At 39.3% G+C, this 22,218-nt stretch overlaps 1 protein-coding gene across 3 annotated transcripts in view; it reads right to left on the bottom strand.

Moving 5' to 3' along the window:
• The window catches only part of LOC144652248 (uncharacterized), a 79,852-nt gene extending 60,406 nt beyond the window's left edge, over positions 1–19,446 (bottom strand). For all 3 annotated transcript variants that reach the window (XM_078512271.1, XM_078512272.1, XM_078512273.1), the window contains exons 1-5: positions 19,308–19,446; positions 17,816–18,015; positions 2,094–2,319; positions 1,397–1,530; positions 463–572 (exon numbers count right to left, since the gene is read on the bottom strand). In XM_078512271.1, the coding sequence (XP_078368397.1) occupies positions 463–572; positions 1,397–1,530; positions 2,094–2,319; positions 17,816–18,015; positions 19,308–19,415 (778 nt within the window). In that variant the 5' untranslated portion in view covers positions 19,416–19,446. The remainder of the gene's footprint in view (positions 1–462; positions 573–1,396; positions 1,531–2,093; positions 2,320–17,815; positions 18,016–19,307) is intronic.
• Between the last annotated feature and the right edge of the window lie 2,772 nt (positions 19,447–22,218).

Here is a 22,218-nt window from a genome sequence, read left to right as displayed (position 1 = left end):
ACTTCGATCTCATGCCAACTCACGCTTACGAACCAATTTCTCACGCCTAGTTGAAAAATGTGAGTTATTACAACCATAAATGGCACACTTTCCAAAAATATGTGAACTCAAACCAATGTGAGAAACGAAAACTCCATGCAACCTGAGTTTATGACGATACTTTCCCTGAAATCTCAGAGTTTTGATAAGAAAAGCTTTGAGAATGTGGTCGTGTTTAGCAAAACAAGTCTTGGGACTGTGTTCGGGATGTGTTCGGAACGTCTTCGGAATACTTCAGACATCTTCGGGAATCTTCGGAAATGGTCGTGTCATCTCCAGAAATCCTAGCACTCTTAGGATAAAAATCTGACGCCTTTAACCCAGAAAAAGTTGGCAGGTATACATTTACTAAACAATTAATAACCTTAATGTTTTTAGCATAATACTATGGGTACTTTTACCAGAGAGTAAATTATAGCATACCCCAAGTTTCTTCAGTTTCTTTCAATCTTATGAGCCTTGTCAAACAGAATGAAAGTGCCATTTTAAAACTGTTCTGGTTAACAGTGAAGTAAGATGATTTTTCCATTACCCTATATATTAAAGAAAAATATAAATTATATTTAACAATTATATTACGAGCCCGAGTTTTCTATGAGCGAATAGTCAACGAGACGCAGCCGAGTTGACTATTGCTCATAGAAAACGAGGGCGAGTAGTCTAATTGTTTTAGTAGAAACTCTTAAAGGACTGCAGTAAAAAAACCTACAAATTTACGTTCTTATAAGCCAAAAATGAAAAAAAAAATCTTTAAATGAGCAACGAGCGCACGGTCGTTTTCTATCAGCAAATAGAAAACAGTGGGAGAACCAATCAGATTCGCGGATTTTCAATAGAACACGGTTGAGTTTCTACTAATAGTGGGTAGTATTTTGAAAAAGAAAACTTGCTTGTTTGCTTTTGACTGGGTAATGAGCTGGCTGACAGTCGTTTTTTGGGGAGCTGTTCTTCAAAATTACCCAGGTTACCGACAGACCACCGACAGGTTACCGACAATTTCCTAAACAGAAATTTTACTGTAAAATAGAGTAGTACACACAGGAGTAAACCCGATGCAGAAAGCGATTAAAGCAGATAAACATTGTATACTGACAACTTGTTTAAACCAACACCTTACCGACTGACGGCCGACAGATGACTGACAGTCAGCCAACAAACAGCCAACTGTCTGCCAACAGATACACTGTATCTTACAATTGACTGACAAATGACTGACAGGGTTTTTTGGAGAACTGTTCTTCACAATGACCTTTGACTGGGTCTGAATGAACAGGTGTTGACAGTGTATTGGGAAGAAATATACATGTACATGTACACTACTGCAGTAGATGCATTACCAGATGAACAAATTAAATACCTTGTTAAAACATGCAGGAGGTAATTCTCATTTAGCAAACTCTCATTGAATTCTGTGGCCCTCTTTTTTGTATCAGTGGCAAGACAATAAAGTCTTTTGTCTTCTGCCACACTGGAATTATTCCACAAGTGAATCTGTAATTAAAAAAATGGTAAGTTAGTGACATTAATGTTATTGTTGCTTTAAATTGTTCAATGATTTGAAATTGTTGGCACCAGTTTGTTTTTTCCCTTCATCTCATATACAGTAAAAACCCACAATAATGGCTATACAGGTATATATGTCATGTGCTACTCAGCAGGGTATGCTTTTTTGCCTCTGACTCTGGAACAGGGTATAGAATTCAGCCTTTCTCTCTGGAACAGGGTCAATTTTTCCTCAGAATCCTGATTACGGTAAGCATGATTAAGTATAACTACAAAACTCCCCTCCCATCCTCGCTTTAACTCCATGCCAAAGACGAAGTCAAGTGAACACTTTGTGATATTCTCCAGTGTTTTTTATATCAAAATCCTTTTTTTCAAATTGTACTCATTGTGTATATTGTCTGGAACAGGTTACCTATATTTCCAATGTTTGTCTGGAACAGAGACTCGGAGACTCAGCAGCACACCCTTGTACACAAGACCGGGGAGTCTGTAACACTAAATGTAAGCATTAAAAACTTTACTTTCCCACATTCTAGTAGAAAAGATACCTCTTTATCCAACAGCCAGTAATTGTCTTCCTGCAAGCCAAGGTGGTCAGTCTGGTAAACTTTTCTGGCTCTATTAGGATCATATGATGATTGCAGCCACTGCCAGTATGCTTGCATGAGGTTATCTGGTGGTGCTAACTGGATGGAGTTATCAGGGAAACAGAACCTAAGCCGTTTTAAAAGAGTCTTGCTCGTGTCGAAATCACTTGCCGTTAAAGTGACGGTTCTAAAAACACACACAAAACAAAAACAATGATACATGTTCATGTTTTGACAAAGGACTGGCAAAATAGGTTTGGTTATAACTTGCATGGTTCTTCCTTTATTTTGTTATGCGTAGGACTTCCTCCATATTATTATAAAGGTTTGTTAAATTAAGGTTTCACTGTATCACTTAAATTAAGGGCATTGGTGCAAAAATTTTCTAGTTGATAGATTTTTTACAATTTTGACTGCAGTTAGATTTTTAATAAGTTACTAGTGTCAGAAATGCAAAGAGTGTGGGGGTCACTGACTTTGCGCATGACACAGCATGGTTTACAGGGTTTACAGGTAAAAATATCAAACATGACTAAAAGAGGCAAATGATCTTTTAGGCATATTAATTTGTAGAAGCGTGTCTGTTGCGTTTACAAATAAATCCTAGTGTTGCCAACCTTTTTGTTACACTAAAGTTGTTAAATATGGAAAGAATGATTTACCGTAAAGTTCCGTGTATAAGCCGCACCTTTTTCCTTAAAATCTTAGTCAAATATCGGGGGTGCGGCTTATCTACAACAAACTTCCATTTAAAAATGTACTTCACCATTTAAAAATGTACCTGGTATTTTGGTTAACTTAGTTCATGAATCAACCAATAGGATTGTAAATACATTATTAATGAGATCTTCATAAACTAAGTTTATGCATCAACCAATCAGAACCTGTATGTAATCTGAACCATTCTTCATATAAACTTAGTTTATGAACAAACCAATCAGCTTTAAGAATATGTAAAACATCATTTCTAAATTTAGGTTCATCTGTTTTATTTATATCAATGTCATACAATACAGACAACAATAGGTTAGGTCTTGCTGGAATTGTTTAGCTTGTTACAACTCGGTTTTATTTTGCAAACTCACGTATTTTTTGAGAGATTTAAAAAAGTTCTAGGATTCACGTTTGTTAGTTTTATTCTCCGCATAAAGCGAAGTGCAGTCGGCAGATGTACATGAAAGAATTATAAAATTTAACGGATCATATTTCACCAGACAATGAAAACTAATTTTTTGCACGAAAACCAAAACATATCAGCAGTAGTACTTCCATTACATTACATGTGCGTGTTAAAAAAAAAGATTTCTGTGCGTTTTGATACAAAATATAGCGAGTGACCGACGAACCGAATGGCAAACAAAGCGCGCGATGCTTATTTAATTGAAGCGATTAAATATTCACAACACCGTAGTCACGCATTATTCAGCGGATCGCATTTCAGTAGACTTGATCATTCTAGAATGATGGAACTATATTTTTGAACGAAAAAATAAGTGACAGTCACCAGTTGTAATGATAATAATCCAGAAATGAGGGAACTAAGTTCCTGAGTGAACGAAACCATCGGGAACAAGAATATTTATTCGTTACGAGTTCAATGTGAACTATTTTTAGACCACCACGTTTCCGCTTTCGGTAAACAGTCTGCGGCCCGCAAATACATCTCCTTCATTTTTATCCTCTGCATTGAAAAAATATCAAGCAATGAGCTATTTTTTAATGAACGGATAGTCTATAGGACGCGAGAAAAACATCGCCGATACAGTACTCTGTAACGTTAGCTTCTCGTTCTTTCAGCCGATGACAGACAATTCCGAATCGGTAATGAACGAATGTTTGATGATTTCTTTGCTCTCGGGTCAAGGGTCATTAAAGCTAATATTCAATTTCCCTCAATTGCCAATAAATACACACATGCTACATACATGTACATGCTGTACAATTCAATTCTAAATTCAAGTGCATATTTGTCGAAATATGCATTGCTTATTTCACGTGCTGGTATGCAAATTTATATCGAGCTGAAAATTACGGACTTATAATATAAATTTATTTTGAATTTACCTGCTTCATGCGCTGCTTTCCTTGAAGAAGAACAGGAGAGCTGTTAATATAGATGAATACCATGTTAATCTGCATTTCACTTTTCACATGTGCCCCATGGTTTGACATCTTGTCCTCCAAGGTCCACAAAACGCCACAGCAGATTTCGCGCCATGACTTGCTTTTTTGGCGGGGAGTTGACTTGTTTCCCGACTGTGAGCAATATTCTTGGTTGGTATTTTTTTTTCACCGGTATTCTGAAGAATATTTTCCATCATTGTTTTGAATAAGAAAAATTGCTTTCCTGTATTTTGTTCCTTATTTTTTCCCACCAGTAAATACCTTCACAGAGCTACATAAATCACATAACCTCCTTGCCACTGCATATTTATCACGACAAAGCGGTCAATTGTGTCACGGCGTGGTCTTTTATTTGTGCAATTTCGCAATACGCTTCTATTAATTGATAACAGAATGCAATCTGTATGGGCAAACGGGAATATTAGTTAATGAGAGGGCCAATGAAAACGAAAGGCAGTTTCGTGGCTACCAATCAAAGCTGGACACATGTAAGAAGGTATAATGATCCTCTCATCGACCTTCAGTGTTGGAGTCCTTACCCCACCCCGGACCGTTGCCGTTACGTGGACTACTGATTGCACATAACGTGACGTTATTTTTGCAGATCACGTAAATAGTTATTTTTGTGAAGTCGTTAATTTTTTTGTACTAAAAGTTAATTTTGCAACATACACTGCGGTAAATGCACAGGAAAGAGATAACAGTGTGTTAAATTGACAAAAGAAACATCTAATCACTTTTTCACTGACGATAAAGTTTTGTTTGAAAGCGACGACGAAAAGTCATAATTGAATACCATTTTGCCATTATAGGAGGAATCAATACAGGTTAAATGTTGAGGGTGGGTACTCTCTTTGCAAGGTTACAGCTACAGTTACATTTGTAGTACTTCTGACACTTGTGGAGTTTACTGGTGTCCGGCTCAAAATGTAACTTGACGTTAAGAAACCAAAGGAAGAAAAAAAGAGTGTCTTTTAGGGGTCAAGAAAGCTTGCGCCACGCCCCAGAATGGTCTCTTTTGGGGATTTAATTGAAATTTCTCCGACAAGTATCCCTATCCCTTTCACATGAAACTTCTATCTAAAATCGTCATCTTTTCACAAAAACATGTAAAAATATGCAGGACGTCTATTTCTTTTCATCCAAAAGTGCAAGAGCGATGTCATAACACAGTTCGACGCTTTCTTGCAAGGGAAGCAAAAAACTATCCTATTTGTTTTTCCAGTACATATGATTTACGATATACCTACAATAGCAGTAAAGCTGTTTTCAAGCATTTCACAATTTTGATTAAAAAACGCGAGAAAGGACAATTTCAACAGTTTTGATAAGAATAACGCCCTTCACTGTGCAATTTAACCCAAAAAACCAAAACAAATACAATTCTAAAACAAGGAATGCAATTAAAGTGGCAATCCTTTGCGGCCAGTTGGGTGGCTTGTTTTTCGAAATAACTCAAACTTGATGAAAGTTTAGGTTTATTGTTCCGTGCAATAAAACTTCTGCGACTTGTCAAAAAAAGTAAAGAGAACCGAATTTGAAAACACTAAAATATGGTTGCTATTGAGACTTAATTGTTTTTTAGATGATTGCATATCGGATAGTAAAAATGTTTTAAGCTCTCTTTAAATTGTTTCAGTTTTAAGTATCTTATTTAATGAAATGCGTTTAATATTGAAGTAATGTTTTTTGTGTCTTGTCACTGGATGTATTCCACGTCGTGGATCCAAACGCTAGATTTCGTTAGCAAAAAAAAGTGAAGTCTTTGTACAAACACTCCACAACTCGAATCACCAAATTGCTTTGGTAGGCCTCCCATACAGGTGTTTTTCCAGGACTATTATCTGGGAATGCTCATTTTTCTAAAACAAAATATAGAAAATACGTATTAGAAGCAGCTTATAGCTAATAGCTATCTGATCACACGGACTACTTTTTAGGTACTATAAATAACATAGGGCATGCAATATGTTCCTTAGTTAATCAAATACGTTCTATCGATACTGTAGATAAGATTTGGTAGAAAATGAGTTCCTTCAAGCCATTGTGGTCATCTTGTTAAACATCCCAGATAAAGTCTGCGAGATAAGAGAAAACCGATCGGAGGAAATAAAGCAAGTCTACGAGATCTGTTGATGCATGTGTGTTACCCACTACTAAATAAATCACTCAACCAGGACTGGGCTTCTGTTGGTGGTGTTCAGAGCCATACTTTTAGTCTTCTTGCTGCTGATGTTCAGGCCCACTTGCTTTGCAAAGATGTTTAGTCGCTGAGTGTTCTCTTGAATGTGTGAATAAAGGTGCGATACGACGGAGACCCTTGTGTACAGCAAGACGTTCAGCTTTACCTCATCACTTTTAATCATTCACCATGTTTTACAGGCATAAGGGTGTACGGCTGCTACACTGACATCCTCAACTTGGTGTTCATGCTGAAGTGGCTGCCTAATTCTTCAGATGTGTACTTTTCTCTGCAGGGCAGCTGCATGAATCCTTTCTTCAACTTGATTAAAAAATGATTTCTTATTTCTGGTACCATAAATTTCCATTTGTTATACCTCCTGTTACTTGGTTTCTTCACTCTTCTGCATAAGCGTAACCGTACAGTTGTGATAACTACGTTGTGTTCACTCCCAATGTCTGCTAATCCAACTCGCCATTTTCTTGTCACACGGTTGATCTGGTGTTAACGGCTTTGCCGTCGAAAGTAGCCCATGTGCATTTGTGAATGTTTTAATGCGGAATCATCATGACGCAATAGCCAAGTTGTTAGCTGCACACTGCAGCTAACTGGACAGCTAAATTTGCAACTCTCAGTTTTGTTAGACAAAAATGGTCCTGTAGTTCAAGCGCTGGAAAGCATAGCAGATTGCAAGAGGTGATGCAGAAAATCGAGCGACTGCGTATTTTCGTCTCTAAAGTTATTTAAAGTGTATGTCCTTAGCTGTTCTCAACTTTTATACTGTTTTTACAAAGACATCAAGCAAAAGACTGCAACCTTAGTGAAGCAAACAAAGATATCCACATATCAAGAGTGTGCGTGCAAAACTACGGAACAGATCAGTTTTGGAAGAAGCTGTGGAACCGGATTGATGACATTGATGCAATTGCTGGGGCTGTGGGAACCTCTGCACTGCCAACATCCAGCGCCATTTTGCTTATGCAAGTCATGCAGGGTGTATCTCTGACCAGACTGCAAGTGATTGCGACAAATTGAATGTGGTATTTCCATACTTTGATCATGTATTCCAGGAAATCCACACCAGATTCTTCCAAAGCCACAAAGGTTTGCTACTCTCAGACTAGCTTTTGACAGCAATGAACACTGACACCTGTGATCAAAATGAAATGTTGAATTCCACGAGAAGTTCTTTACCTTTGAACATTCAACCTGTTTCTCAAGAAAAAGCCTATACAGACGCAGAGTCAGCATTGTTCCTCAGACATTTTCAGCCATTCACAAGATCATGACCATTCTCATTACTACGCATGTTTCTTTGTCCATTCCAGGATGAATGAGGAAAAGTTAAGTGGCTTATATTAGGGAAGCTGTTAATTCATCGTTAGACAGGCTAATTTCTCGAACCCGAATCCATTTGTAATATGAAAGCAAACTGGCGTTAGTGAGAGACTTGAACCTTACGCTTAGTCAGAGCTATGTTAGTTAGTACTTAGATTTATATTTTGTTTGGTCCCACAATTACTTGAAACGTTGAAGTGGAGAAGCATCTATACTTTTTCCGATCATTTTTTGGACAAAATGTGATTTTGCGGCTGCAAAACCAGTTTTAAAACTTTTAATCTCGGTAATCATTTTACCACTCGAATTCTTTTTGTTTTCTTTTACTGCCCCCATCGCGCTCTCCACCCGTCAAAAATTCCAAGCTACGGCCTTGTTCGAAGTCCAGGGCTTGTTTTCACCTCGCCTACCAACTGCTGTTTGACATATGTTTAATTTACAATCACCAACACAAACCACTTATCATCTTCTGCAGAAGAAGACGTGAAGGAGATGGACAGATACAGAATGATATCATCGGGAAAAGTGAAGCAAGATGGGTAGGGTCAGGAATGGCGAAGGAAAGATCTGGACACACAGTGATACACTCTGGACGAGAGGACAACCAACACACAGAAGGTGCAGCAATCATCTTGTCAGACAAAGCAGCAAAAGCATTGCTGGAATTGAAATCCCTGGGGGAAAGACTCGTCATGGCTAGATTTAACTCTAAGTACACCAAGCTCACTGTCATCACCTGCCACGCACCCATAGAAGATACAGAGGAGGCACAGAAAGATGCTTTCTACGACCAGCTACAGCAAGCTTTTCAAGATGTACCATCACACAATGTGCTGTGTGTGATTGGAGATTTCAACGCTCGCGTTGGAAACGACAATGAAGGCTGTGAGAAGATCATGGGGAAGAACGGGTGTTGTAACATCAACGATAATGGACACAGACTCTGTGACCTGTGCGTGGAGAACAACTTGGCTATTGGTGGAACCCTATTCCCGCACAGAGAAATCCACAAGATGACATGGACATCCCCTGACGGCAAGACACATACGCAGATTGATCACGTCATAATCAACAGCAAATGGAAGAACTCGCTCTCAGATGTGGAGGCACGAAGAGGGCAGATGTTGGGAGTGACCACCAGCTGCTGATGACAACGCTGGCTTTCAAACTGCGCAAAACCAAGAGGGGAAAAGAAAGTGCAAAGAGGATCGATGCCGCCAAACTTTAAGTTCCAGAAATAAAGACAGCATTTCAGCTGGAACTCAGAAACCACTTTCAAGCCCTTGGGAAAGAACCGGGAGAACATGACCTCAGCAATTTCCACCAGACAGTGAGAGAAGCAGGAGAGGCGATTCTGGGATTCAGAAGAAGGAAGAAAGAAGAATGGATACAGCAAGGAACATGGGACAAGATCGGCTAGATCAATGAAAGGAAACAGATGAAGGAGAAGATAAATTCAACAAGATCGGAGAGGGTGAAAGACCGCTGCAGAAAGAAATACCAAGAATTGGATATGGATGTTAAAAATATGGCCAAGAGGGACAAGAAGGACTACGTCAAGAACCTGGCTGAGGAAGCAGAAGGGGCTGCCGCACGGCAAGACCTGAAGACGTTATAAACCATCTCGAAGACACTTCGGGGTGAATACAGCAGAGGAAACAGGCCCGTTCAGGATGAGAATGGCAGAATTCTATCTCGAGTAGATGACAACTTGAAGAGATGGCAAGAGCATTTCCGCAGTATCCTCAATCGACCAGACCCTGAAAACACAGCCTCGATACCTGAAGCCACTCAAGACGTTGACATCAACACTGAGCCCCCTCAATCCAAGAAATCAAGAAGGCCATCAAGGAGATGAAAAACGGCAAAGCCCCTGGAGCAGACGGAATTTGCGCTGAACTACTAAAAGCGGGAAAAACTCTGATATCCACCATCCTTCAGAAGATCTTCCAAGAAATCTGGATTTCCGAGAACATGCCTGAAGATTGGAAGACTGGCTTGATTGTAAGGCTTGCCAAGAAAGGAGACTTGTCTGATTGTAATAACTGGAGGGGTGTAACACTCCTGAGTCTCACAAGCAAAGTTTTCAGCAAGATCATACTAGGGCGCATGAGTGCTGCCCTGGAGAAGGACATTCGTAAAGAGCAAGCTGGTTTCCGTAAAGGGAGATCCTGCAGTGACCACATCTTTACTCTCAGGCAGATCTTTGAGCAGGCGAAGGGATGGAACAGCACAGTCTATGCCAATTTCATAGACTTTTAAAAAGCCTTTGATAGCATCCACAGGGAAACGCTATGGTGCATCCTTCAACACTACGGAATACTATCCAAGGTAGTGAATATCATCAGGATGCTGTATCATGACTGCCAAGCCCAGGTCATCTGTGAAAACCAGGTGACAGAGCCATTTACCATTCAAACGGGCGTAAAGCAGGGGTGCATACTCTCTCCGTTTCTAATCTGTCTCTGTATTGACTAGGTCATGAAGAACGCTACACAAGATCAAAGAGGCATTCGATGGACTCTCTATGATGTGCTCAGCGACCTTGATTTTGCAGACGACATCTGCCTCTTAGCCCACCGCCACACAGACATGCAGGTTATGACCGAAGGTCTGGCATCTACAGCTGCTGTGCTTGGTCTTAAGATCAGCCCCAAGAAAACCAAACACATGAGAATGAACCACCGCTCAGATGCGCCGATCACCCTGCATGGGAAGATAGTTGAAGAAGTCAACGAGTTTACGTACCTTGGCTCCAAGATGACCACCAATGGAGACTCAGAGTCAGAGATTAAAGCGAGGCTCTTCAAGGCAGGGCAAGCATTTGCCTCTCTCAAGAACGTCTGGAAAAGCAAGATGATCACCCTAAAGACTAAACTCTGCTTCTTCAAGAGTAACGTTCTCACCACGTTGCTGTATGGGTGCGAGTCATGGAAGACCACAAAAGTCGTCTGTCACAAACTTGACATATTCTAAAATCGGTGTCTTCGCCGCATTCTGAACATCTTCTGGCCTAACATCATAATCATTTCAAACGCAGAGCTACGCCAGGCAACCTCAACTAACAACATCAACTCTGAGGTGAAGAAAAGAAGGTGGCGCTGGATCAGACATGTCCTCAGGATGGATCCATCATCAATTTCCAGAGTTGCTATGCACTGGACTTCATCTGGGAAAAGAGCAAGGGGACGACCAAAAGAGACCTGGCGACGGACAGTTGAAAACGAGATGCGGGCAAGCGGAGTCAGCTGGGGAGAGCTGAGGAAGAAGGCAAAGGACAGGCAGCAGTGGTGGACTCTGTTAACGGCCTTATGTGCCCAATGGCACGAAGAGGATTGAGTGAGTGAGTGAGTGCTATCAGCAACTGCGTAGTGACACCAGTTTAGTTCGAATAAAACAGTTTCTTATTTTTCGTTGTTCGTTTATTGCCGCTCCTAAACCCACAATGATACACTTCCTCTAAAAAAGATGTTTTGGTCACCCACACACCCCGGTATGACGACACATATCTTTATCCTCAGTAATTTTATGTGGCCCAATATGGTGTCGGTTCAGTGTTATCAATCCTTGATAAACAGGAAATATTGTTCCAAAGACCTTTTGCTATCGATCTGCTTCACTGCAAGAATAATATAGCTGGCGATAAAATGGTATTTATATTTTTTTTTCAAATCATTACGACCGTTTTCCTTTCTTTCTTTCTTTCTTTTTTCTTTTTTTTTTTGGGGGGGGGGGGGCGGGGGGGGGGGGCAACACCCACCTTCGTCATTTATCTTGGGTCTCAAAACATCCTATGGATCCCCCCAGTCCAAACAGAGCAAAACAGCTGAGCACGCAGGCTGGTTTGGCAAGCGAGACAGAGCATGGCAGAACAGTGAAAACAGTGGGAAGATAGTTGAAGAAGTCAACGAGTTTACGTACCTTGGCTCCAAGATGACCACCAATGGAGACTCAGAGTCAGAGATTAAAGCGAGGCTCTTCAAGGCAGGGCAAGCATTTGCCTCTCTCAAGAACGTCTGGAAAAGCAAGATGATCACCCTAAAGACTAAACTCTGCTTCTTCAAGAGTAACGTTCTCACCACGTTGCTGTATGGGTGCGAGTCATGGAAGACCACAAAAGTCATCTGTCACAAACTTGACATATTCCAAAATCGGTGTCTTCGCCGCATTCTGAACATCTTCTGGCCTAACATCATAATCATTTCAAACGCAGAGCTACGCCAGGCAACCTCAACTAACAACATCAACTCTGAGGTGGAGAAAAGAAGGTGGCGCTGGATCAGACATGTCCTCAGGATGGATCCATCATCAATTTCCAGAGTTGCTATGCACTGGACTTCATCTGGGAAAAGAGCAAGGGGACGACCAAAAGAGACCTGGCGACGGACAGTTGAAAACGAGATGCGGGCAAGCGGAGTCAGCTGGGGAGAGCTGAGGAAGAAGGCAAAGGACAGGCAGCAGTGGTGGACTCTGTTAACGGCCTTATGTGCCCAATGGCACGAAGAGGATTGAGTGAGTGAGTGAGTGCTATCAGCAACTGCGTAGTGACACCAGTTTAGTTCGAATAAAACAGTTTCTTATTTTTCGTTGTTCGTTTATTGCCGCTCCTAAACCCACAATGATACACTTCCTCTAAAAAAGATGTTTTGGTCACCCACACACCCCGGTATGACGACACAGATCTTTATCCTCAGTAATTTTATGTGGCCCAATATGGTGTCGGTTCAGTGTTATCAATCCTTGATAAACAGGAAATATTGTTCCAAAGACCTTTTGCTATCGATCTGCTTCACTGCAAGAATAATATAGCTGGCGATAAAATGGTATTTATATTTTTTTTTCAAATCATTACGACCGTTTTCCTTTCTTTCTTTCTTTCTTTCTTTTTTTTTTTTTTTTTTTTTTGGGGGGGGGGGGCGGGGGGGGGGCAACACCCACCTTCGTCATTTATCTTGGGTCTCAAAACATCCTATGGATCCCCCCAGTCCAAACAGAGCAAAACAGCTGAGCACGCAGGCTGGTTTGGCAAGCGAGACAGAGCATGGCAGAACAGTGAAAACAGTGGAAACAAGCAGCACCAGAACCGTACGTTCAGCAGCTGTGAAAAGTAGACGTCACCACGGGTATTCTGGCAGTAAGCTTCTCAGTTAGGTTTCGATTCTTATGCAACGACTGTTGATGATTAACTTGAAAGCCTCCCAAAGAAGCTTCGAGCTGATAAATTACAACTTTTAGCACGGAAAGACACTTTGGTTATGTTAAAATAGATCTATCCAAAACAACATTTCTACGTTTATTAAGGGATAGCGGAAAGGCGCAACCTGTCGAACCAAATTAGAAAGAATGCGAGCATTATAAAGCAGACACATGTATTTACGAAACTGCCCGGCAATCAGCGCGCTCACAATGGCATACAAAAGTCCTCGTTCGCAATGTGCGTGTTTCGTACGTAGCAATCGCTTTTTAATAACGGAATTCCTATAAATCCCCGTATACATTTAGCTGATAAAATGTACCGAGATCGAATGATTTATTTGTGAACAGTGATTAAAAACATACCGTAGGATTTTAAACTTCAAGTACAATACTTTCACTCGTTCCACTTTTTAGAAACGTGACGTGGTAAGCGACATAAATACATTTCTTCAGCCTTGAACAGAAGAAGTGTTATTGAACCTCATAAATCACAATTTGTAAAATGGAGACGAATTTGCTCGCTTGGCGTTTGTGGGGGGATATTGAGAAGGCATAATAAAAGTTTTAAAAATAAAAACTAAACTTGCAACATCGGGCAAACAAAACACGTACTCGCTACTGACAGCCCAAAAACATACGAGACGGTCCGACAATCAAATAACATAACGGGTTGCAAATGTGTTTTTATAAACACATTTTATATGCAGTAAATTTTTTTACAGCATTCCGGTAACTGTATTTACAAGCGTGATCGATTTCTTTTACTAGCGAAAACAAAATGCATTTTAACCGATTTTAAGCTTGTAAGAAAATTCACTGAATGTTTGATTGCGTACCAAGTGTTAATGATTGACTGGAAAGCTTTCTAAGAAGCTTCGAGCTGATAAATCACAACTTCCAGCGCGAAAGACAGTTTGGTTGTTCCTAAAATAATCCATCCAAAACAATAATTTTGCGTTGCTTACGGGATAATGAAAAGGCGCAATATGTCGGACCAGATTCGAAAACATGCAAGTATAGACACTGCACGTGCTCATTACGAAACAGTCCGACAGTTCAGAGTTCTTCAGAGGGCTGTCACAAACACACACAGGTTCTTTCTTAAGTCACCGTTATAAATTGTGTTTCCTGTGGTCTCGTAGCAATTGTTCTCTTTTACAGAACTCCTATAAATTGGATGGTTACGTGCGCCGAGATCGAGTAACTGAATTTGTGATAGGAAAACAATTCCCAGGGTTTTAGACTCGGGCAAGTGTGAACACTTGTTCTTGTTCTTAGTAACGCAATACGGGATACTGAGGAATGTTTTTTACTCCCGGTGTTTCTTCAGAACGGATGAAGCTTTGACCTGATCAATCGCAATTTGTAACTGCTTGTCATCAACAAAACCTATTGAAATCAACAATTTTAGGTTTGTTAAGATATGGCGAAAAGGCATCATTTTCAATTGAATCAAACTTAAATAAAAATAAACTTGCAACCTCCAACAAACACGCATTCGTGACTGCCCGGCGCGCTACTACTGCCCAAATTCATGCGGGACGGTCCGACAGTCGAATGGTATAATGGGTTGGAAATGTGTTTTTATAGCAATCATTTTCTACGGTACGGTATTCCGCCTAGTTACTATATATATTACCAAGCGTGGTCGATTTATTTTATTGGCGAAAACAAAATGCATTTCACGTGTCGGGAAATTTACTGAATGTCTCAATACTGAGTTGCGCCAAGTGTTAATGATTAACAGCAAAGCTTCCAAAAGAAGCTTCGTACTAATAAATTAGAATGTACAACGTGAACAAAATTTTGGTTGTCGATAAAAAAATTTATTCAAAACAGCATATTTGCGTTTCTTTTGGAATGGTGAAAAGTACAACAGATCGGACAATATTAGAAAACATGCAGAACAGACACGTGCTCATTACGAAACAGTGTGACAAAGGTTACATACCGGTAATTTATACACACTGTTACATGCATCATGCTATCAAGCTTATAAGAACCCGGGTGGGGGAGGGGTACGCCATAATTATAGTTGACTATACGGGGAGGGGTACCTTTTTCAGGCCATATGTAGGGGTAGGGATTTTAAGACTTTAAGAGTAAAGCGAATGGGGAAAACAGACCCAACGGCAGGTATGTAAAAAGGGCACCTTTTTCTTTCTCAGGTACATGTATACAAAAAACTACTCCTGTAAATAAAGGGCTCGAAACTCAGGACGTATCCAACCACCTCCCCCAGGTGGTAGTCACAAAAACTAAGTTCGTTTTCATTGGTCTTCTCTTTAACTAATATTCCCGTTTGCCCATACAGATTGCATTCTGTTATCAATTAATAGAAGCGTATTGCGAAATTGCACAAATAAAAGACCACGCCGTGACACAATTGACCGCTTTGTCGTGATAAATATGCAGTGGCAAGGAGGTTATGTGATTTATGTAGCTCTGTGAAGGTATTTACTGGTGGGAAAAAATAAGGAACAAAATACAGGAAAGCAATTTTTCTTATTCAAAACAATGATGGAAAATATTCTTCAGAATACCGGTGAAAAAAAAATACCAACCAAGAATATTGCTCACAGTCGGGAAACAAGTCAACTCCCCGCCAAAAAAGCAAGTCATGGCGCGAAATCTGCTGTGGCGTTTTGTGGACCTTGGAGGACAAGATGTCAAACCATGGGGCACATGTGAAAAGTGAAATGCAGATTAACATGGTATTCATCTATATTAACAGCTCTCCTGTTCTTCTTCAAGGAAAGCAGCGCATGAAGCAGGTAAATTCAAAATAAATTTATATTATAAGTCCGTAATTTTCAGCTCGATATAAATTTGCATACCAGCACGTGAAATAAGCAATGCATATTTCGACAAATATGCACTTGAATTTAGAATTGAATTGTACAGCATGTACATGTATGTAGCATGTGTGTATTTATTGGCAATTGAGGGAAATTGAATATTAGCTTTAATGACCCTTGACCCGAGAGCAAAGAAATCATCAAACATTCGTTCATTACCGATTCGGAATTGTCTGTCATCGGCTGAAAGAACGAGAAGCTAACGTTACAGAGTACTGTATCGGCGATGTTTTTCTCGCGTCCTATAGACTATCCGTTCATTAAAAAATAGCTCATTGCTTGATATTTTTTCAATGCAGAGGATAAAAATGAAGGAGATGTATTTGCGGGCCGCAGACTGTTTACCGAAAGCGGAAACGTGGTGGTCTAAAAATAGTTCACATTGAACTCGTAACGAATAAATATTCTTGTTCCCGATGGTTTCGTTCACTCAGGAACTTAGTTCCCTCATTTCTGGATTATTATCATTACAACTGGTGACTGTCACTTATTTTTTCGTTCAAAAATATAGTTCCATCATTCTAGAATGATCAAGTCTACTGAAATGCGATCCGCTGAATAATGCGTGACTACGGTGTTGTGAATATTTAATCGCTTCAATTAAATAAGCATCGCGCGCTTTGTTTGCCATTCGGTTCGTCGGTCACTCGCTATATTTTGTATCAAAACGCACAGAAATCTTTTTTTTTAACACGCACATGTAATGTAATGGAAGTACTACTGCTGATATGTTTTGGTTTTCGTGCAAAAAATTAGTTTTCATTGTCTGGTGAAATATGATCCGTTAAATTTTATAATTCTTTCATGTACATCTGCCGACTGCACTTCGCTTTATGCGGAGAATAAAACTAACAAACGTGAATCCTAGAACTTTTTTAAATCTCTCAAAAAATACGTGAGTTTGCAAAATAAAACCGAGTTGTAACAAGCTAAACAATTCCAGCAAGACCTAACCTATTGTTGTCTGTATTGTATGACATTGATATAAATAAAACAGATGAACCTAAATTTAGAAATGATGTTTTACATATTCTTAAAGCTGATTGGTTTGTTCATAAACTAAGTTTATATGAAGAATGGTTCAGATTATATACAGGTTCTGATTGGTTGATGCATAAACTTAGTTTATGAAGATCTCATTAATAATGTATTTACAATCCTATTGGTTGATTCATGAACTAAGTTAACCAAAATACCAGGTACATTTTTAAATGGTGAAGTACATTTTTAAATGGAAGTTTGTTCTACAGAAACATCTGTGGTTGGAACTCCCAAAGGCCTAATTAGTATTTATAAAAAACTTTTCAAGACACCACTGAATAAACATATAACAACCTGAAAACTTTGTTGCGTCCGAGAATTACCGACACAATCACAAGTACTCAAACTAAAAAGAAGGTATGACAAGTGAAATTTTGCTTTCATAAGACTCAATTCATATTAAACATTGCAACAACTGCCGTGTCAGTGTTTTGAAACCGTGCTTGTTCGTCCTTGTTTGTTTACCAACAGAACTTCACTTGAACTTCAAACTTTTTTGTCTGTTTTTTTTTTTCTTCAAAATTTGAGCTTCCAAATTGGGGGTGCGACTTATCTACGGGTGCGGCTAATACACGGAACTTTACGGTACTCTATATCCAAGATCAACAGAACAAAAGTTCTCTTTTCCTACATGATGGTTGTCAATCAGACAACGAGTGTGATCATATTTTTCCTTGCCTGAATGGAAAAGTTACCAATCTCAAACATTCGGATGGCCTATTAAGTTTGCCCTGTTCTGGTAGGATTCAAGAAGAAACAAGGATTTGTGTGGGATTCCCGTGCCCACTTTACAAACATTAATTGACAAACACTGTGTTTTTATTAAAAAAAAGTGGATTATAACCATGTGACACTTGTTGCGCTCTGACTACCATAAGAATTGGTGCTATTTACAGCATATAGATTAAATAACACTGTAACTGAAGTCTTTATACAAAATGTACCTTGTTTCTTTGGAAGAGAAGACTGAGCACGTCATTGAAACAAGCCATCTGCCTTCTCTGCTTGCATCCTTTCTGGCATGACCATTTTGATGCACCTCTCCAATTAACTCCAGCGAAAAATCCGCTATTTTTTTAGTTGTTTGTTTGCCTTTGTAAAAGGTCTCTCCATCTTTGGATAAGAAGGGTGGTCCTGATGTGTTCTATGTGTATACGCAGTAAGACAAAAGAAACAAAAAATTAACCTGAGCATTCTTTTTCAGAGTTGCATTTGGTGCTCAACTTTGAAAATCAGTTTCATTAGCTACTTTGATGACTTCATCAAAATGTTAACAAATAATTCAGGAGTCAATGAAATTCACCTGCTTCTGCAGCTAGCATAATTTCCAATCCGGCCCAGTGTCTGACATTTGCAGACTGGAGAATGGCATACCTGCCAACTCTCCCGGTTTTCCCGGGAGTCTCCAAGTTTTTTATCAAATCTCCCGGTCTCCCGGTTAGAGCACCAAATCTCCCGGGAAATATCTAACATACATAATTATATGGCTTTTTTAGAAATTTACAGAATAAAACCGATAAAATGTGGGTTGTACATCAAGGTCCAGAGGCCTCAACGTTGATGAAAATTTTCTTCATTCACTCTTTTTTTTTTAGCTTGCAAAAAAAATTTTTTTCACTTGAAAGGAAATATGTCCTTCAAAGACACCACCTTGGTTGGACAAAACAAGATTATGGTCAGACAGTTTTTTAATCATCGTTGCCAATCTGAGATAAAAAATTGTCCGGACATCAACTCCAACCACACTTGGGATTTAGTCGGACATTAGCAAATTTTGGTTGGCCAATGTCAGATGACCGGCTGTTATTTACAGCTCTGAAAATGCATGATACCATTACCATTAATGAAGCCTAACCGTCAACAGGCTAACCAAAGTGCTTTAAGCTCACCAGTCGAGAGTGAATAGTAGGCAAAACAGAGTGTGTATTCGGCTAACCGGAGCATAAAGTCTGCAGTCTGCATTCTGCAAATGTCAGAGACCAGTTTGAATCAGGTTTCTAGACTGTTCTAGATATTGATCCTTTGTTTTTCAGCTTAAAACCACCTAGACCAAATATCTACTACAACAGAATCACGATTTCTCGAACCACAAGGAGAAACGAAAATTGCTTCGAAAAGTCGGAAGGTTAAAAAATCGGGGATGATATTACAGAGAAGTAAATTAAGCTTACTATCGAAGGAAAAGGAAAATGGGTTCAAGAAATCGGGAGGTTTGAGAAATCCGGATATTTCTGCTGTATAAAACTCTGTTTCTTTTGGCAGAAGAAACTGAGATTAAATGCTATATGTAACTGTCTTCAAAATAATTTGCATTGCACATTTAGCTGATTCCTCGCAAAAGGGAGGAATCAGTCAGTCATTTTGGCTGGCATTTTGGTTAAAACCTAAGGTTGTCTCGAAAACAGACCGGAGTCAAACTCACAATGACAATCTTACCTCATAATCTCTATTGGAAACTGAGCAGTGACTTTTCGGCTGGGGAGAAGAGCCCTCTTCCTCAGAGCCAGAGTCGCTCCGAGAAGTACAAGTTCTTCGTCGAGACATTTCGAACACGGCCCGACGCACAGTCTTTAAACTGCTGATCATGCGGAAAGTTTTAATGGCTACGCTAAACAAGTACTTCATGTATGAAGGCATGAGATGTCCTGAAATTCCCCTTGCGCACACTGTAGCTCCACTCCACTCCAGTAGCCCCGATTTTTGGAACCAATTTTATTCGGATTCCACTGTGAAATGCCGTTACCACACACCCACCCAATACTTCTCCTAGAATCTCTACATCTACTAGCGTCTATACTGTCAATATGCATAAACCAAATATCTTCGCTACAATCGCTACAGTCGCTACAAGCGCTACGTCTACCGAATAATCAACAGAGACCTTCGCTACAATCGCTACAATCGCTACAGTCGCTACAAGCGCTACGTCTACCGAATAATCAACAGAGACCTTCGCTACAATCGCTACAAGCGCTGCAATTCTGCCTACAGTATTTCAAAAGGACAATAGACAAAACCTTCCTAATTTTTTGGGTGGGCAGTGTTTCTGATATTTCAGAGGGTGCAAAATTACTCTTTCTCATACTTTCTGCCTACCGTATTTCAAAGGGACGATACACAAAACCTTCCTAAAGTATGGTGTGCTGTATTTCAGAGGATGCAAAATTTATACCCTTAGTCAAAGTTTTCTGCCTTTTTCTGAGAGAATAACATCCAATTTTTTTTTCTATGATGATAACAAAAATTGTATAAAATAAAAATTTGAATAAAAAAAATCGTATGGCGTAAAAAAACGGTATTGTAAAAAAGCTGTTTTTTTCCAATAATATATTTTGTAAAAAAGCTGCATTTCTACACTTATATATTTGTAAAAAATGCTTCGAAGGCTGTAGCTTTCTTTCAATTAAAGCAAGTGTTCTGAATCTTTCTGTACGCTTTAAAGGCTCTTACTAGAACTATCTGGCAGTGTCATTCTGTATTTAAATGTGTGAAAATGTGTATGGCCGGTTTCCTTTCAAATTTAGGTTTGTAAGTAAAAGGTCTGTCTGCCATACATGCAGATATTTCTTGTAAAAAAGCAGCTTTTTTACAACTATATAACTGTAATAAATCTGCTTTTTTACGTAAGAAAGCAGCTTTTTACAAATATATATTCTTGTAAAAAAGCTGCTTTTTACAATTATATAATTGTAATAAAGCTGCTTTTTTACATAAAAAGCAGCCTTTTTACAAATATATATTCTTGTAAAAAAAAGCTGCTTTTTTACAATTTTATTTACACAACAATCGTAAATATATACACATAACTGCTTTGCTAACAGCAGAAGAAAGCAAGCTGCTAAACAGTAAAGACCTCTGTAACAGGAGAAGCAAGCTACTGGTGAGAAGCAGAAATCAGCAAAGAAGTAAAGTTAACACGGAAGGAAGACTTCCAGAACAAAGACTACAATTGTTCAAGGAAACTACGTAAAGGACGAAAAAACGTCTTGAGACTTGAACCTGAAGAAACGAGGACAGATGGAAAAAAACTACACAAGAAGTACTCACACTATGAGAAAAAGCGATGATGAAGTGCGAGTTAACATCGAACATATAATTGAGAGGCATATGCTCCCAGCACCTAAAGAGACAAGTTATTTTCTGTCAAGTGATGTGCAAGAAATCTATAGAATTATAATGGAAGCCTACAGAGGGCCACACGAACGTTTTCCCCACAGAACGAAAAAGGATAATTTTGTCTTTCAAAAGAAATTTAGACAGCAACTTGGAGTACATGGCATATCGCAAGCTCCCTGTTATTGTTTGACAGGCATCTTTGATCGTAAAAGCAATGCAATTATTACAGCTTACCCGACGGTCTAATATAAAGATACTGAGAAGAGAAAGTGCCTTCAATATGATGAACGTAAAGAGAGTATGAGTATTCTGCCTGATTTAGAGAGAGCAAAATTACTCTTGGTCAGACTTTTCTGCCTACCGTATTTCAGATCAGAGAGCGGAGAGAATTACTAATTGCCAGAATTTTCCTTCTACCGTATTTCACATCAGAGAGTGCGAAATAACTCTTTCTCAGACTTTTCCGCCCGCCGTATTTCAGATCAGAGAGAGCAAAATTACTCTTTGCCAGAATGTTCTTTCTACCGTTAGGTATTACAGATCAGAGAGCCAAGGGAATTACTCTTAGTCAGAATTTTCTTTCTACCGTATTTCAGATCATAGAGCGGAGAGAGTTACTCTCCCCAAAATTTTATTTCTACCGCATTTCAGATCATAAAGCGGAGAGAGTTACTCTCCCCAAAATTTTCATTCTACTGTATTTCAGATCAGAGAGCGGAGAGAGTTACTCTCCCCAAAATTTTTATTCTACCGTATTTCAGATCAGAGAGCGGAGAGAGTTACTCTCCCCAAAATTTTTATTCTACCGTATTTCAGATCAGAGAGCGGAGAGAGTTACTCTCCCCAAAATTTTCATTCTACCGTATTTCAGATCAGAGGGCGGAGAGAGTTACTCTCCTTAAAATTTTCTTTCTATCGTATTTCAGATAAGAGAGCGGAGAGAGTTACTCTCCCCAAAATTTTCTTTCTATCGTATTTCAGATAAGAGAGCGGAGAGAGTTACTCTCCCCAAAATGTCCTTTCTACAGTAATTCAGATTAGAGAGCGGAGCAAAATTACTCTTATAAAGAATAAAGAAATCGTATATATAAACATATAACTGCTTTGCTGAGAGCAGTAGAAGGGAAGGTGCTGAACAGTAAAGACCTTTGTAACAGGAGAAGCAAGCTACTAGCGAGAGGCAGAAACTAGCAAAGAAGTAAAGTTAAAGTGCAAGGAAGACTTCCAACTG

The sequence above is a fragment of the Oculina patagonica genome, chromosome 4, assembly GCF_052425735.1.
Source record: "Oculina patagonica isolate OP01 chromosome 4, crgOcupat, whole genome shotgun sequence".
Classification (NCBI taxonomy): Eukaryota; Metazoa; Cnidaria; class Anthozoa; order Scleractinia; family Oculinidae; genus Oculina; species Oculina patagonica.
This window is presented reverse-complemented; position numbering and strand designations above follow the sequence as displayed.